We start from the raw sequence: 17,561 nt of genomic DNA, 5'->3' as shown, positions 1-17,561 counted from the left end.
CAAAAAAAAAAGAGACTCTGTCTCTACTAAAAACTTAAAAAATTAACCAAGTGTGGTGGTCTGCCTGTGGTCCCAGCTACTTGGGATGCTTGAGGTGGGAAGACGTGCTTGAGCCTGAGGTCTCGAGGGTGCAGTGAGGTAGGATTTGTACCACTGCATTCCAGCCTAGGCAACAGAACGAGACTGTGACTGTCTGAAAAAAAAAAAAAAAAAAAAAAAAAGAGAGAGGGCAGGGCAGGTCAAAAGAAAAAGGAAAAAAAAGAAAAAGAAAAGAAAAATAAGGAGGGATGGAGGAAAAAGGAAAAAAAGAAAAAGAAAAAGAAAAGAATAAAGTTTGGCCAGGTACAGTGACACATGCCTATAATCCCAGCACTTTGGGAGTCCAAGACAGGACAGTGTGAGACCAGGAGTCTGAGACCACCCTGGGCAACACTGTGAGATTCCGTCTCTCCAAAAATTAAAGAAAATAAGCTGAGCACGATGGTGTGAACCTGTAGTCCCAGCTACTTGGGAGGCCCAGGTGGGAGGATCACTGGAGCCCAGGGGTTTGAGGCTGTAGTGAGTTAGGGCTGCGCCATTGCGCTCCAGCCTGGGTGACATAGCAAAACCCTGTATCTTAAAAAGAAATAAAAAAAGAATGCTGACAACACAAAGTGCCCAAGAGGATGTGGAGCAGCGGGAACTGTGGCTCATGCTGGCGTTCCACAACAGGCTACAGCTATTCTGGAAAGTGCTTGGCAGCTTCTTTTGAATTTAAAAATACACTTACTGTGTGATCCAGTAGCCCCATTGCTAACTACCTTAATGAAATACAACTTGCTCAACAACCTGTACACAAATGTTTATAGCAGCTCTATTCAGACCTGCAAAACATTAGAAACAACCCAAATACCCTTCAACAGGTGATGAGACAAACTGATCCATCCATAGGGCACTACTCCAAAAAAAAAAAAAGAGAAAACAAATGCTGATGCACGCATCCTGATCAATCTCAGTGGCGTTCTGCAGATCCCGCTGCTCCCAGCCACGCACTGTAGGACTCCATTATGGGACCTTCTTGGAAAGACATAACTATAGTGGTGGAGGACAGGTGCCATGGGTCAGGGTGGTGACTATGGGGAAAGTGGAACAGCCTTCTGAGACGGCGGGGCTCGCCTGGCTCCCAGGCCCATGGTGCTTACCCAAATCTGCACAGGTGTGAACATCCATGGAATTGAATGTTCCATGAATAAAACAAAAGAACAAATCAATTTTACTATGTGAAATTTAAAAATGTTATTAGAGGCCAGGTGCAATGCCTGCAATCCCAGCACTTTGGGAGGCCGAGGTGGGTGGATCACCTGAGGTCAGGAGTTCGAGACCAGCCTGGTCAACATGGTAAAACCCTATCTCTACTAAAAATACAAAAATTAGCCAGGCATGGTGGCTCACACCTGTAATCCCAGCTACTCCAGAAGCTGAGGCAGGAGAATTGCTTGAACCTGGGAGGCGGAGGTTGCAGTGAGCCGAGATTGTGCCATTGTACTCCAGCCAGGAAGACAGAACGAGATTTCATCTCAAAAAAAAAAAAAAAAAAAAAAAAAAAAGCCACTTCCAGAGGGAGATGTAAGGTGACACAAAAATTCAGCAATTCCTCCAAGAGCTGAACAAGTGGCCCAGCAGCTCTACTCCTCAGTATAATATTCAAGAGAAATGAAAACAAATACACATTCCCACAAAAACTTGTTCACAAATGTTCACAACAGCATTTTCAGAGTAGCCAAAATTTTGTAAAAACCGCCCAAATGTCCAGCAACAGGTGAATGGATAAATAAACTGTGGTGCATCCATACAAGAGATTATTCAGCCATTAGAAGGAATGAAACTCCGATGCATGCTGCAACACACAGGAACCTTGAAAATATCTTGCTGAGTAAAAGCAAAGGCCACATTCATACGAATGTCCTGAGTAGGCAAATCTGTAGAGACAGAAGGTAGGTTTGTGGCTGGCTGTCAGGGGCTGAGGGGAGGGAGAACAGAGTGACTGCTAAGGGAAGGTTTCTCTGTAGGGTGATGAAATATCCCAAAATTAGGTAGTGACGATGGTACCTCTGTGGGTTTGCACAGAGCCTGTCACTTCCCCAGAAGGCCACGAGGCGGCTGGGCCAGACCTGCCCACGGGGCTGCTCCAGAGGTTTTTGTCCCTCCAGGCCTTGGGCTGCTTCATGGGAGCCTCTTCGTGTGGCAGCCAGTACCTAGGTAATTGTTCTGAGTGCAGACCTCTGCTCCTTCTTCAGCCTGGAGCCCGACGCTGCTCTCACTGCGTTGCGGGGGTGCAGTCCTCAGCTCTTCCCCCAGGTTCTCCAGACCTCCACCTCCGCTGCAGGGAGGTGAGGGTCAGGAGGACCATCAGGCTGCTCTGGCTGGCAAAGGACTTGGAAGGTAGCTCCTCTGCCCGGTCTTTCAGCTGATCCACTTTTAGACTCTGCTCCATGCCAGGGTCTCCCGGTGTGGCCAGCTTCCCCCTCAGCCCTCTTCTGCTCAGCAGCCACCCACCAACCCACTTCCCACCTTCCAAAATGCGTTCAAATCCTTTGTGGGATGTTGGCTTCTTCCCCATCTTTGTCCCTGTGGGAGGATTTTTTTTTGGTCCATTCCTCTCATTTCACAGTTCCATTTCGTTTTAAGTGAGAAGAGATGACCTCAATCGATCTGTTTTAACAAACTGCAGTGACCCAGCAAAACCTGTCACATACAAATAAATCCCCAAATATAGAAGCCCAGTATGTTAAAGACGAAACTTCAGAATCATTAGACGAAAACATAACAGTGGTTTTCAGCCTCAGGGAAGGTCAGGATGTTCTGAGTCGGTTGGAAATAGCACCATTCATAAAGGATAAGATCAGCTGATCATGCGTAAGGTTTAAGCTTCTGCACATCAGGAACAACAGAAACACAGTTCAAAGACACAACCGAGAATCTGTCATCAGGAATATCAGGAACTCCTACCAACCAGGAGAATAAGACCCAGACCAACAACCAAAAGAAAAATGAGAAAAAGACATCAACAGGCAATTCGCACAGGGGACAATCCAAGGGAGAGGTAAGCATGGTAAAGACGCCCAACTCCGCCGAGTCATCAGAGAAACGCATGTGACAGCGATGCCACTTCACACACAGGAGGCTGCAGCGTCTCCTCAATTCCAACAACACGAAGCACGGGCAGGGATGGGAGTGATGGGAACCCTCCCCTGATGCTGGTGGAAGGACTGGATGCAGCCCCTCTGCAAAAGCAAGCTGGCAACTGCTAAAAAGGGGAGGCCTAGAAACCACCAACCCTCCTTCCAGGTTGACGGGAGACCCACGAGAGCAGGTCTGGCTGTCTCCAGTCACCAAACCCTGAAGACACGGGAAGAGACTGGAAGGTGCTCTCTAGGGAACTCACACACGGCAGTCAGAATCCACCACGCAGAGTGCCCAGCACTAGAGGCATTAAAAGTAGCCAGGCTGAGTAAAAAGCCCAGCTACCTGCAGCTGATCCAGTGGACGGTTTCTGCATTTTCAATGCAATACTCTTATCTGTGAATGTAGAAACATACAGATGCAAAACTCTAAAGCCCAAGGGGAACCGAACGCCACAATTCCCGCCACTGGCCTGGGGAGCTGAGGTGAGGCCGGGAAAGGGAACAGCAGGGCTCTGCAATGCCTGCTCTTTAGGCCTAGTACACACTCACGAACACAGACAGTGCCCGTCAGTCAGTTCCGTGCCTGAGTTATTTTCTGTACTTTTCCACAGTCTTAACTTCTCAAACTACAGCAGTGCGTGAAGATGTCGAGAGGGGACAACACTTTATCCTGGACCTCGATACAGATGCCCAGTAGGTCCCGGCACGGCTGCCCTGACAGCGAGCGCGAAGCCGTGCCTACGCCTGCCTGCACTGTCCCAAACACACCACAGGGGCAGTGCAGCCAGGACCCTCGGTGCAGCCAAGACACTCGGTGCAGCCACGACGCTCGGTGCAACCAGGACACTCAGTGCAGCCAATATGCTTGGTGGAGCCTGTGCACAGAAAGGCAGGACCAGGGCTGGCTCATCCTCATCCTGCTCTCACAGGAGTCCCTGGGGAGGCCCAGGAGAGGAGATGGACAGGGAAGAACATTCCAAAAGAGGGAACGCTGGGCTTCACCAAGCCTTGAGAAGAGACAGCTTACAGCAGGTAAGGAACAGAACAGCCTGGCTAGCTAGAGAAGCAGGCAGGGGCCAGGCACCCTGTGGGGAGGGGTCTGTGAGAGGAGAGGAGGCCAGGAGGACCCGCAGAGGGTCACCACTGCCAAGACTGGAAGCCACAGGCAACCTGGAATCAAATGGATGCCACTGACCACAAAGATTTGAATGGTTTAATAGCTGTCTCGTGAGCTGGATGGCAAGCTCTCACACCTCACCCGCAGGCTGTGCTGTGCACCCCCCACACAGTGGTCTGAGCAGAGGCAGCATGGGATCAGACCCTCTCCCACAGCCAGCCTGGCCAAGGTGGCACAGACCAGAGCTCTGTGCAGACAAGCACCCAGAGGTCTAGGAATGCTCCCTTCTCTCCAGGGGCCAGAGGGGAGAACCAAGCTACTCAGCCTTCCTTGCTCTGGCCAGCAGGAGGCCCTTCTCCTGGAGCAGCCATCCTTCCTGCCTGTCATGCCCGAGGGACACAAGGCCATCCACTGGGCTCCTGCTATGTGGGCACTGCTGGGATATGCTCCCACTCCGAGTGTCCCCACCCAGGGCCTCTCCCTTCACTGCACAGGACAGCAAGGGCAGCTTGTGCTGGGAAGCACCTGAAGACCCTCGGCCAATCCCACCACAGCCCTGGGCTAAGCTCGTCTCCTAGGCCCCTCCACACAGTCTCTGAAATCTGAGGACTGGCTGGTGGCTCCTTCCCCCGTGACAGTGAACTTGGCTGCAGGCCGACACCCTCCCAAGCGCCCAAGCGCGGCCCCTGCCCACTTGTACAGTGAGGCCCTGGCCCAGTGTGGTGGCCCCTCAGTGAGCCGGCTGTGCCTGGCTGCCCCTAACCCCCACACACCAGTAGGGGGCAGTTAGAGCCCTGTCAGGTCCACAATGGCCTTGATGAAGATGGCATCGTCCCGCACGTAGGAATTCTTGGCCTCCATCTTGGAGACGGGGCAGAAGAGGGGGCAGCCGCTTGCGATGTTCATGTCGTTGACTGGCCTCTGAAAAGAGGACGAGGTCACGTCGGGCCTGAAGGCGTCAATCACGTGCTCCCGGTTATTCTGGTCGAGCAGCATTAAGGTCACCTGGAGGAGAGAGCCCCAGGGAGGGGACACAGGTCTGTGGGCCGTCTCGCTCTGGCTCCCAAGGGTCTGGCCACCAGCAGGGCCACTAGCAGGAGGCCACAGGCGGCCATCCCAGGACCCAGGCCAGAGGCTGAGGCCCAGCCGGGACCACGTGGTGGGCGGCCTTGCTCCTGCCGCAGCGCCTGGGCTTCCCAGCCCTCCCCAGCCACCGGCATTCTGCTTCTCTCTGGGGAACCTGTGTCCATTCTGGCCTTTCCTGTCCACTGACATCTGGAGTCCTAGACTAAAGCTTACCACTCTTGAACTTGAATTATCATTATTATTATTATTATTATTATTATTATTATTATTATTTTGAGACAGAGTCTCACTGTCGCCCAGGTTGGAGTGCAGTGGCGCGATCTCGGCTCACTGCAGGTTCCGCCCCCCGGGGTTCACGTCATTCTCCTGCCTCAGCCTCCCGAGTAGCTGGGACTACAGGCGCCCGCCACCTCGCCCGGCTAATTTTTGGTATTTTTAGTAGAGACGGGGTTTCACCATGTTAGCCAGGATGGTCTCGATCTCCCGACCTCGTGATCCGCCTGCCTCGGCCTCCCAAAGTGCTGGGATTACAGGCGTGAGCCACCGCGCCCGGCCTGATTATTAGGAAAATGCAAAAAATAACACACCTGACAAAGACATTTTCTTGCCAAAGAGATCATGAAGCACCCACTGCCCGCCCATGAAGAGCACTTTTCAGGGAGAACCTGAGTCTGCCTCTGTCGGGCCTGTGAACCTGGACACCCCAGGACAGACAAGGGCCTGTGGGCCCTCCACACCCCCTCACCCCGCCCAACTCTGCTCTGCCTACTCCACTAGCTAGCTATAGGGGGTGGGGGAAGTAGCAAGCCTGGGCCAACTGTGGCAGAAGGAAGGGACCTTCTCATTCCAGCCTAGTCTCTGGATCTTCAGTTCCACAAAATAATAGATTCTGATTTTCAAAATAGGCCAGGCGCAGTGGCTCATGCCTACAATCCCAGCACTTTGGGAGGCTAAGGTGGGCGGATCATGAGGTCAGGAGTTCGAGACCAGCCTGACCAACGTGGTGAAACCCCATCTCTACTAAAAATACAAAGATTAGCTGGGCATGGTGGTGCGTGCCTGTAGTCCCAGCTACTTAGGAGGCTGAGGCAGGAGAATTGCTTGAACCCGGGAGGTGGAGGTTGCAATAAGCCGAGATCATGACACTGCACTCCAGCCTGGGCGTCAGAGCAAGACTCTGTCTTAAAAATAAGTAAATAAATAAATGACACCTCCGACGAAGAGGGCTCCGAAGCCGTGTTCCTTCCTTTGCACACTCTCTCCAGGGCGGGGTTTTCAAACTACTGGTCCAGACACCCATCAACAGCTGGAGTCCTGGGCTAAAGCTGGGCACCCCGAACCTGCATTATTTTGTGCTTTGTCCTTTTGTTCATTTATTTTTTAGAGCCCAGTCTTGCTCTGTTGCCCAGGCTGCAGTGCAGTAGCATGATCTCGGCTCACTGCAGCCTCAACCTACTGGGCTCAAGCAATCCTCCTGCCTCAGCCTCCCGAATAGCTGGGAATACAGGCACGCACCAAAAGGCCTGGCTAATTCTTCTATTTTTTTTGTAGACATGGGGTCTCACTATGTTGCCCAGGCTGACCTCAAACTCCTGGGCTCAAGCAATCCTCCCACCTCAGCCTCCCAAAGTGTTGGGATCACAGGGATACATACTCCCCCACACTCGGCCTTGTCCTTTTTCTTAGTCATATTTATATTTATCTGACAGGTCAGGAAGCCAGTTGCTTGTGTCACGGACCAGTGCTCAGAAATCATGGAAACAACAGAAACTGCCAGAGCTCTCCACCATGTGACACAGCATCACAGGGTGACGTGCCTGCTGCAGACACCTGGTCCAGCGAGCCCAAGCCACCCTGTCCCACACGACCCTGCACCACAGAAGCCGCACTGCCCAGAGGGACTCCCAGGTGCGGCCCTAGCGAAGCCTGCGGGGACAGCCTCACACCTTCTGGTTGAAGGGCCACCGCAGCAGGGCGTCATTCGGGCCCTTCATCACCACAAAGAAGAGGGACAGGTGTGTTCCTCGCCCGGTGCCGTCGCCGTTCAGGTAGATACGCAGACACATCTTGTAGCCGTACCTGCTGGTGTAGAAGGCTGGGGAGGCAGGAGGGGTGCCTGGTGAGCTGACACTCAGCAAGGGTGGGACAAGGCTCTTCCTGCCTGGCTGCCCTCCCCCAGGGACAAAAACACTCACAAAGAAACATTCAGGTTCTGGGGTGCAAAGAAAGCAGTTTTTTTTTTCTCAAACTATGTAGTTAGTTTCCAACGAAAACAAATTTCATTTAAAAAAAAAAAAAGTAGTAATTAGAAAAATTAGAAAAAGGTAGAGTCTCGCTCTTGTTGCCCAGGCTGAGTGCAGTGGTACAATCTTGGCTCACTGCAACCTCCACCTCCTGGGATCAAGCGATTCTCCAGCCCCAGCCTCCTGAGTAGCTGAGATTACAGGCGCCCGCCACCACACCCAGCTAATTTTTATATTTTTAGTAGAGATGAGGTTTCACCATGTTGGCCAGGATGGTCTCAAACTCCTGACCTCAGGTGATCCACGCGTGTTGGCCTCCCAAAGTGCTGGGATTACAGGTGTGAGCCACCACACCCGGCCAGAAAAAGCATTTCTAAGAATCCCAAATGTAACCCCCAAAACTTAAGAAAATGAGCAGAGCAACATGGAGAGATCCACCAAATGCAGTGGTTGGGGCCTTGGCAGAGCCGCAGAGGGGACCCTGACCCGCCCAGGGCTTACGATGGGCCCCAAGCCTGCCTCAGAAGAGGTGCTGGCTAGAGTGAACCCCGAAACAAGCAGAGTCAACTTCCTTCCCACCCAACAATACACAGACGTGAATGACAGCCAGAACACAGCAGAGGCTGCTTTCCAAGTCACATGACAGAACACCGTGTGCAAAGGTCTACACGCAGGGACCCCACTGTGGCGGCACCAGGACCACCCTCCCGTCCTCGTCTTCCACTGTGTGCCCACGCCCATCCTCCCGTCCTTGTCCTCCACCGCGTGCCCAGGCCCACCCTCCCGTCCTCGTCCTCCACGGCGTGCCCAGGCCCATCCTGCCCGTCCTCGGCCTCCACGCATGCCACACACAAGCTGTGTTCACCAGCATTACTTAAGGCAGATGTTCCACACGAACAGGTCCTCCTGCTCGAGTGCAGCTTCCAAGAAGACCACTTCTGTGGCAGGGCCTCCACAATGCTGACCCTTCACCCCACGCTTAGTACAGAGCTCTCAGCATATACAATCGGCTGAGCCAGCAGCTGCAGAGGGAAGGTCGCCACCAGAAAGCAGTGCTAACTTTCCCAGCCCTGGAGGAACAGGGCCATGCCCTGCAGGCTGCCCAGACTGTTCCCTCAAGTTTCCCCCAAAACAATCTTTCATTTTTCCAGTCTCAACTCAGAGAAGAAAGAGAGTGTGAGTTCTGGTCCCTGCTGAAGGCCTTTTCAGGATGCACCACACAGAACATGGCGGCCCCTCCAGATGACGCTTGGGTCTCTTTCTGCCTTGAGGGCGCTGGAGCACAGGACTGCCATGGCCCCCGGTGCTCAGGGAGTTTCACCAGCAGCGCCAGGCTAAATTCAAACAGGAAGGTGCCTACAGTGTCTCAGCCTGGATCCTAGAACCTAAGATTCTATCAGCACGTTCACCAAGTCAGTGTAAAAATAAAGTCCGCATGAGGGTGTGTTCTGAGCCATGGCAACAAAGGCCACGAGGGGAGTGCCTGAGTCAGGGCCAAGATGATGGCTGGGGCTGCCATGAGGTCAGCCAGGGCCTTGACAGGGTGGGGGCCGAGATGATGGCTGGGGCTGCCACAAGGTCAGGCAGGGCTGAGATGATGGCTGGAGCCGCCATGAGGTCAGCCAGGGCCTCCAGGGACAGCAGGGGGGCCGCCTCTGGACTGCAGTGCCCAGAAGCACAGTCCTGGTGGCTGGGCAGCCACCACCCCACCCCGTCACCAGCAGTGCCCTCCAGGGGAGACCCCACGAGCACCCTCTCAAGAGGCCCTGTAGTTGGGGTTAAAAAAAAAAAAAAAAAGGCGGGGGAGCGGGATGTGAGAAACACCCTCCCTGAGCTCTGTGTGGAAAATGAACCTGGGAGGGGTCGGACTAGCTCAGCCCCAAGGCTGTGGGAGCCATGTCCCATCCCCCCGGCCACTCCCACCCGCCCTGTCTTCCTGGGAGCTGTGATCAGGCAGGAGAGCCTGTTGATGTAATGTCTGCTTTAGGGCTGTATGCCAGAGGACCAGGCTGTGGGTGACGAGGGGTAGCCCTCAAGGGCGGCACAGCAGAAGGGCAGCCAGCCCAACCTCCCCACCCTGACCCCTGCCCAAGGGCACCCACCGGCCAGCCCATATTCAGTTGCCCCACTTGCCACTCAGGGAGGGGCAGCCGCTCCCGGTATCACTGGGGGTTGTATACCAGCCCCACCCTTGGGAGGCATCCCATGTGGTCACAGGGGTGAGGGGACCCAGGTGCCAAGTAAACAGCAGCCGCAGTGAGGTGGGGGTCCTAGAACCACACCTGGGGAGAAGATGGCGGGTGTGCGGCCGGCCACAGCTTCCTGGCGCTTCCTGGCAAAGTCTGAGATCTTCCAGATGAAGACTCCATCGTAGCTGGATGCCTCCATCTCCAAGACCTTCTGCTCCAGGTCGGCCATCGCCAGGTCCTTGAGGCCAATGCTCCTCTCCAGCTGCTGCACCTGCCGGGTGCCAAGACCACCTTCCCTCTTACAGGAGGGGTGTGGGCACGAGCCCCTGCCTCCCACACCCACCGATCTCCAGCAGGACAGTGCTCTTGGGCACCCCTGGGCTCCATGTTTCTCATGTCCGCTCCCTGCACACAAGAACCCAACCCCGCCCTCGCCAAGAGGTGGTGGCTCCAAGTCCACACAGAAGCTCCCAGCCAGCAAGTGTGCTCAGAAGCCACACCAGGCCATGCACATCCCCATGGCTGACTTTACCCTCCCATCAAAAAGAAGAGGCTCCCGCCCACGGCCTGGCCTCTATGACCTTCCAGGGTTTGGGTCCCTCAGAGGACAGGACTCAGAAATGGAGGGAGCCAGAGCCTCCCCTAGAAACCACGCTGGACTGGGGTTTGTGGATGGAGTTCTACACTGTCGGGGCTCTAAAGCTCCAGGACCTGCTAGAATCTGCTGGGGCGGGGACACTATCCCCCTTTACACTGTCCTCCTCATGGCTGGCTGCCCAGCAGGCACAAACCTTGTTACTCAGGGCTTCAATCTTGTCTTGGTCCAGCCGGTGCTGCCGGCTGCAGGCCTCGGCAGTCATGGCCACCCTCTCCACCTCCCGGTTCAGGACACAGACAATGTTCTCAAAAGTGGCCGTCTTCTTCTCCAGGCTTTCGCACCTCTGCAGGAGCTCTGACCCCACGTGGCTCTGGTCTCCCGAGAGGGGCTTTGCCTCCAGCACTGAGCTCAGCAGCATGGCCAGGTGCTCCCGCAGCCACTGCGCCTCGTGCTCCTGCTGTTTCTCACCCTCTACCTGCAGGCACAGGGCAGGGAGGCTGCTGGCTCCACCTACCATTCGGCTCCCACCCGGGGACTGCCACCAAGATGTGGGCCTCAGCTGAGCTGAGGAGACAGGCCAGAGTCAGAGATAGGGATGCCTGGGTGGCCTGGCCATGGCTGATCCTTTTTATGTATGACAGACTGAAAGTCAGGTATGTTTAAAGAATATGAAGCTTGCTATAGAACTTAGTTGCAGCCAGGCACAGTAGCTAGCAACTGTGATTCCAGCACTTCAGAAGGCCGAAGCGGGAGGATCATTTGGGCCCAGGAGTTGGAGATTAGCTAGGGCAACATGGCGAAACCCCATGTCTACAAAAAATTTTAAAAAATTAGCCAGGCATGGTGCTGTATGCCAGCGGTTCCAGCTACTCAGGAGGCTGAGGTGGGAGGATCACTTGAGCCCAGGAGCTTGAGGCTGCAGTGAGCCAAGATCATACCACTGCATCCCTGCCTGTCTGACACAGTGAAACCCTGTTTTGAAGAAAAGAAAAAAGGGACAGGACAGGACAGGACGGGACGAAGGGAAGAAGGGGAGGGGGAAAGGGAGGGGGAGGGACAGAAAGGAAAAGAAAAGAAAAATAAAAGCAACACACCATTTTAAAAAAGCTACTCACGACTGGGCACGGCGGCTCACGCCTGTAATCCCAGCACTTTGGGAGGCCGAGGTGGGAGGATCACCTGAGGTCGGGAGTTGGAGACTAGCCTGACCAACATGGAGAAGCTCTGTTTCTACTAAAAATACAAAATTAGCTGCGGGTGGTGGTGCATGCCTGTAATCCCAGCTACTCGGGAGGTTGAGGCAGGAGAATTGCTTGAACCCGGGAGGTGGAGGTTGTGGTGAGCCGAGATCGTGCCATTGTACTCTAGCCTGGGCAGCAAGAGCGAAACTCTGTCTCAAAAAAAAAAAAAAAAAAAAAAAAGCTACCCACAAGTTCCAGACAAGCCTGGGTAACATGGTGAAACCCTGTCTCTACTAAAGATACAAAAATTAGCGAGGCGTGGTGGCACATGTCTGTAATTCCAGCTACTCAGGCGGCTGAGGCATGAGAATCGTTTGAACCCAGGACGGGGAGGCTGCAGTGAGCTGAGATGGTGCCACTGCACTTCCAGCCTGGCCGACAGAGCGAAACTCTGTTTCAAAAATAAATAAATAAATATAAAAATAGGCCAGGTGCAGTGGCTCACACCTGTAATCCAAGTACTTTGGGAGGCTAAGGTGGGTGGATCACCTGAGGTCAGGAGTTTGAGACCAGCCTGGCCAACATGGCAAAACCCCATCTCTACTAAAAATACAAAAATTAGCTGGGCCTGGTGGTGTGTGCTTGTAATCCCAGCTTCCCGGGAGGCTGAGGCAGGAGAATACTTGAACCCAGGAGGTGGAGGTTGCAGTGAGCCAAGATGGCGCCACTGCACTCCAGCCTGGGTGACAGAGCGAGACTCTATCTCAAAAATAAAATAAAATAAAATAAAAAATAAAAAGGTACCCACAGGGGGAAGGTGAAAACACAGGGGTGGAAGCTAGGCCTCCTTAAACATACTCATTTTATAGACCTGACTTTGAAATTAAATTATTTTCAAATTTCCACAACAAAATTTAAAAATGAGGCCAGGCACAGTCATGCCTGTAATCCCAGAACTTTAGGAGGCCAAGGCAGGAGGATCACTTGAGGTCAGAAGTTCGAGACTAGCCTGGGCAACATGGTGAAACCACATCTCTACTAAAAATACAAAAATTAGCTGGGTGTGGTGGCATACAGCTGTGATCACAGCTACTTGGGCCTTTCATCACCTACTTGGGAGGCTGAGGCACAAGAGTTGTTTGAACCCGGGAGGCAGAGGTTGCAGTGAGCTGAGATCATGCCACTGCACTCCAGCCTGGGTGACAAAGCAAGACTCAGCCTCAAAAATAAATAAATAAAATAAATAAATAAGACACTCTAAAAAAATTACAGTAAAAGAAACAAATGGACCTACATGTGTACCCAGCTAGAGGCACGACCACCCAGGGAGCAGAAGGGCACTCAAGAGACACAAACAGCTAGACGAGAGCTCGTCCTGCATCTTCTCAGAGAGTGGTGCTGCTGGGACCGTGTTGTGTGCGGCATGGAAAAAGCACGCCCTGGCTGAGCCTGGGGTGGGTGTGCCAGCACGGGGAGATCCTTTGTGCAAACGGGAAGCGAGCGTCGCCACAGACTCATGCTGTGTTCTCTCTCATTTCTCAACACCAAAAGTCCCAGAAACAAGGAACACAGTGGTGGCAACGAGCGCCACTGAGGCCCGGGTGGTCTCTACAGAACCTCCCGCACAGGAAGCCCGGGCTTCCTAGAGATGGCAGATGCCAGGTTGGAGTGGGAAACAGACAAGAACACGGACAGCAGAAGACTATCCAACGCAGACAAAGAAAATGGAGGCAGCCATGGTCCTTTTCACCGTTATTAGGAAAAAAATGCAGTATCTAAGGACACATAGAATCAAGTCAGCAACTGACTCTACCACAAATGCCGTCAAGGCATCCCTGTCTTCAAGCAAGGAAGATGCCTGCCCAGCGAGCTGGCCAGGGGAGGGTCTGCACCCACGGCCTGCCCCTCTCCATCCATCAGGTACACACCTCAGCTGGGGGCCACCTCTGGGCCCAGTACTCCTCGAGGGTCCTGACCTCAAGGGGCTCCTGTGGTACAGGGCAAGACGGACAAGAGACAAAGACATGCGGTGCTGGCGACAGAGGGGTAGAGTCTGCAGGGGTGGAGCAGGGGGCTCCACCTGGAGAGACCCAGGCGCCTGGCCATTGTGCCAGTGTCCAAGTGCCTGGGGTGGGCACAAGTGGGCGTGCCCAAGGAAGCTCAGGCCAGCGAGCAGAGCAGAGGAGATAGCTGAGGGGAGGGAAAGATCACAGGAGCAGGCCACTCTGAATGAGAAGCCATGAGGAAGAGCTGTGATTGATTTCCAATTGTGAACAGGCCAGAGCGGAAAAGAACGGGGGTCCATAAGCGCCTGAGCCTGCGTCCCAGTGAGAGATGAGGACGACGTGGCCAGGGCAGTGACGGCTGGGGGGATGGGGGGTCCAGGTGTCCAGGAACCATTTGAGGGCAGACGAGACCTCTGTCAGCCCGAACGTGGAGCGTTGAGGCGAGAGGAGGGGCCCGAGTGCCTGCTGGTAGCGGGGGGCTCGGCAACAGCCGCTGTGTTAGAGTGCTGCCCTTTTCTGTGTGAGATGGGGGCAGGGAGACAGCGGCCAAGGAATGGTCGTGGCGAGCCGGCCGGGTACGTCTGAGATGTGCACTCAACACCCAGGGAGGCTCAAGGCGACAGGTGGGCACACGCCTTAGGCATCCTCAGAGACAGGTGGCAGTCAAAGCCGGGCACTACAACGCCACCAGGAGGATGGGAGTGGACAGGGCTACCAGCCCAGAGACCAAGCTGGGGACACTCAGACAGCTGGGGCAGGAGGAGGCAGAGCTGCAGAGTAGGCTGAGAAGCAGCCAGAAGGAAACCAGGAAGCGCTGGGCTGGAGGCAGTGAAGACTGCACCCAGGATGAGGGGTGGCCCCCAACCTCAGACCCCCAGACTCACCGTCTCAAGGCAGCCGATGGCATGGAATCTGCAAGGGACTCGACACTTGCCACAAGTCTTGATGTGGTCCTGGAACTACAAGGGAATGACGTCACAGAGTCATCTTTCTCTGTTCTGATGCATTTCAGCACTTCCACATGGACCACAGTGACTTAGACAGAGGGTTACATGACCTGCCCCGTTGGCCTCTTCACTCTCAGCTGAATGAAACCCAATAGCCCATTTCTAAAGTGACACGCGCACACACCCGTGCACACGCACGTGCAAACATGCACACTGTGCCAGTAAATGAAATGGGCAAGCGTTTTGGGACACCTGTGGAGACCCCAGCTTGTATGTCACATGGCACGCCTGTCCCTCTATCACTGTCCCTTTATCACAGGACATGCGGTGCTGAGGCCCCAGGGCCTGGGTTCAAAACCCAGAGTCAAACGCCCACTGCTCACCTGGTGCACGGTGGTGCAGGATGACATAGACAAAACATGAAGCAAAACGTAAAATCCAGAAAGGGGCCAAGTGCACACAGACACTCACATACGACAGGAGCATTGAACCGGGGAAGAAACAGACTAACACTGTGATATCTGACGTGGGTCTAAGGATGCGGGAACAGCCCAAGGAAAAACATGAAACCCAAGTCCCTCCTCCATTTCTCAGGTGACATGGCGGGTGTGTTGCGGCTCTGAGTGTGAAAAAATCAAACCCACAAACACCAGACGCAGCACAGGATTTCATACCTGGGAGGAGGGAAATGGCCCTAACTGTGAATCAGTTTCCAGAAACAGTAACATAAGAACCTTGCACAATTCCCAAAACACAAAAAACCAAAAACACCATGAAGTGGGCAGGAGTCATAAACAGCAAGAGAAGCACAGATGAGCTCGGTCACACCACAGCTTGGGAAACGCCTGTCAGAACCGCCCGGAGACTCTGCTGTCCCTTGCCACCCATAGGAGGTTGGTCTCAGGGTCCCTGAAACCCAAGGATGCTCGAGTCCCTGATGGAAGATGGCAGTGTTTGCACAGAGCCTAAGCACACCCCCCTTATACCTTAAATCAGCTCTCGGTGACTCATGACCAATACAACGTGAACACTGTGTCAATAAAAAACGTCTACGCATGTTCAGTGCATTTTTCCCTGAACACTTCCAATCTACGGTTGGCTGGATCCACGACGTGGACCCACAATATAGAGGACCGATGTGTTTCTCACACATCACAGTGGCAACGTCCAACCTTCACAACACACTCTGCTGGCAAGTCTGGGGAGACGGTGCTCCCACAATGCTTACGGGAATGCAAATCTCTGAACTACCACACAGCGCTGCAGACAGGGAGCCTGACACATTTCCGTCTGACGTCTCAGAATGCACCTTTTTTGTAGTTTTTGCTTTGGTGCCATGTAACCATTTTACAAAATTACAAAACTTTTTTTTTTTTTTTTTTGAGACGGAGTTTCTCTTGTTGCCCAGACTGGAGTACAATGGCACGATTTCAGCTCACCACAACCTCCGCCTCCCAGGTTCAAGCGATTCTCCTGCCTCAGCCTCCCGAGTAGCTGGGATTACAGGCATGCATCACCACACCTGGCTAATTTGGTATTTTTAGTAGAGACGGGGTTTCTGCAATTTTGGTCAGGGTGGTCTCAAACTCCTGAGCTCAGGTGATCCGCTCGCCTCCACCTTTCAAAGTGCTGGGATAACAGGTATGAGCCACCGCTCCCGGCCTTTTTTTTTTTTTTTTTAAGAGCAATCTTTAAAACTCAAAAGCAAAATGAAACAAATGTGCCCCCGTGGCATACTGAGACAGCCGCCTGCCCACAGACGCTGCTTCGAATGACTTATGACACAGCAACTCAATACAGACTCTAAAAGCAAAAAGAACTTTGTCATCATATAATTTGCCATGGATCAGAGTCAGTGCTACTGACACTGTTCTTATGTACAGCAATGTCAACAGGAACCACAACTTTCTGTAGAAAGGAGACAGCAACATGCAAGTTGGGTAAGAATCTGAAATGCAAACATCAGTATGAACCCACAATGTATTTTCTCTTAAAATAAAGCAAGGATCCCTCTGCTGTCACTGGTATTTTCGGATGAAACACTGGGCTGTGGGAAGAAGTGGAGGCAGGAATGAAACAGAACTGTCACTGGGCACTCCCCATCTTGAGCCGCAGTAGGGCCCCAATTTCTAACACGCTCTCTCTCCTCTGTCCAGGCTCAGAAATTTCCACCACAGGAAGGTGAAGGAGAAGAGGCCAGAAACCTGGCGTGTGCGCAGCATGCTGGGAATGGGGGTGCGATCGCCCAGGGAGGTGTGGGAGACGGTGCTGCTGGAAACGAGGAGAGACAAGTCCCCCCAGGCTGCCCACAGCAGGGCCGACCATGGAGCTGGAAGCCAGCTGGGCACCTGGCCTCCGTAAGCCTCAATTTCCTCATCTGATAAAGCGTGCCCTAGGGTTCCTGTGAGGGCTGGAGGGCAACCCCCAGGTCCCCAGGAAACACTAAACACCGCCCGTCTGTGGTTCCTGCCAGCAGCATCATGAAGGGGCAAACACCTTATCAAACACGAGGTGTCCGTGACCGCTGAGGCTTCTGGGCTGTTCGGCCATGAGGCCCAGGCCCACTGCTCCTGTCCAGCAAGCCCCACAGGACAGCCTCCAAAGGACCAGGTCCCAACATACGCCGCCCCACACTCGGCTCAGCCCTGCACATGTCCCAGGCAGCGGTGAGGAACCCGACCAAGCCCCTGGGAGCGTGGTCAACGAGAAAGACTCCAGCAAAACCAGCAAAGATGGAGAGGAGGGGCTGGGAGGATGAGACGGGGCCTGAAGGGAGGCAGCTCCAGTGCCTCTGCACAGCTCTGACTGATAGACAGCAGGCCAACAGTTTACATCGTCAAAGAACAAAAGTAAACCTTTAAAAAACCTCACATTTTAAAAGAACCCGAAGCAAATGAACTATATACCACATCTGACATAAACTCAAAGAAAAAATGTATTCCAGCTGACCTCAGAACATGGTATGTAGCCGGGCACGGTGGCTCATGCCTGTAATCCCAGCACTTTGGGAGGCCGAGGCGGGTGGATCAC

The 17,561-nt window shown here is 53.7% G+C and overlaps 1 protein-coding gene across 6 annotated transcripts in view; it reads right to left on the bottom strand.

Annotated features, from left to right (window-relative positions):
• Positions 1-1,605: 1,605 nt before the first annotated feature.
• TRAF2 (TNF receptor associated factor 2) overlaps positions 1,606-17,561 on the bottom strand; it is a 58,347-nt gene continuing 42,391 nt past the window's right edge. For all 6 annotated transcript variants that reach the window (XM_058445335.1, XM_032165694.2, XM_032165693.2 and 3 more), the window contains 5 exons: positions 14,469-14,543; positions 10,591-10,872; positions 9,893-10,070; positions 7,314-7,462; positions 1,606-5,286 (listed from right to left, as the gene is read on the bottom strand). In XM_058445335.1, the coding sequence (XP_058301318.1) occupies positions 5,068-5,286; positions 7,314-7,462; positions 9,893-10,070; positions 10,591-10,872; positions 14,469-14,543 (903 nt within the window). In that variant the 3' untranslated portion in view covers positions 1,606-5,067. The remainder of the gene's footprint in view (positions 5,287-7,313; positions 7,463-9,892; positions 10,071-10,590; positions 10,873-14,468; positions 14,544-17,561) is intronic.

This window comes from Hylobates moloch, unplaced genomic scaffold, assembly GCF_009828535.3.
Source record: "Hylobates moloch isolate HMO894 unplaced genomic scaffold, HMol_V3 SCAFFOLD_10, whole genome shotgun sequence".
In the NCBI taxonomy this organism is placed as follows: Eukaryota; Metazoa; Chordata; class Mammalia; order Primates; family Hylobatidae; genus Hylobates; species Hylobates moloch.
The sequence above is the reverse complement of the archived record's forward strand: the minus strand, read 5'-3'. Positions and strand labels throughout refer to the sequence as shown.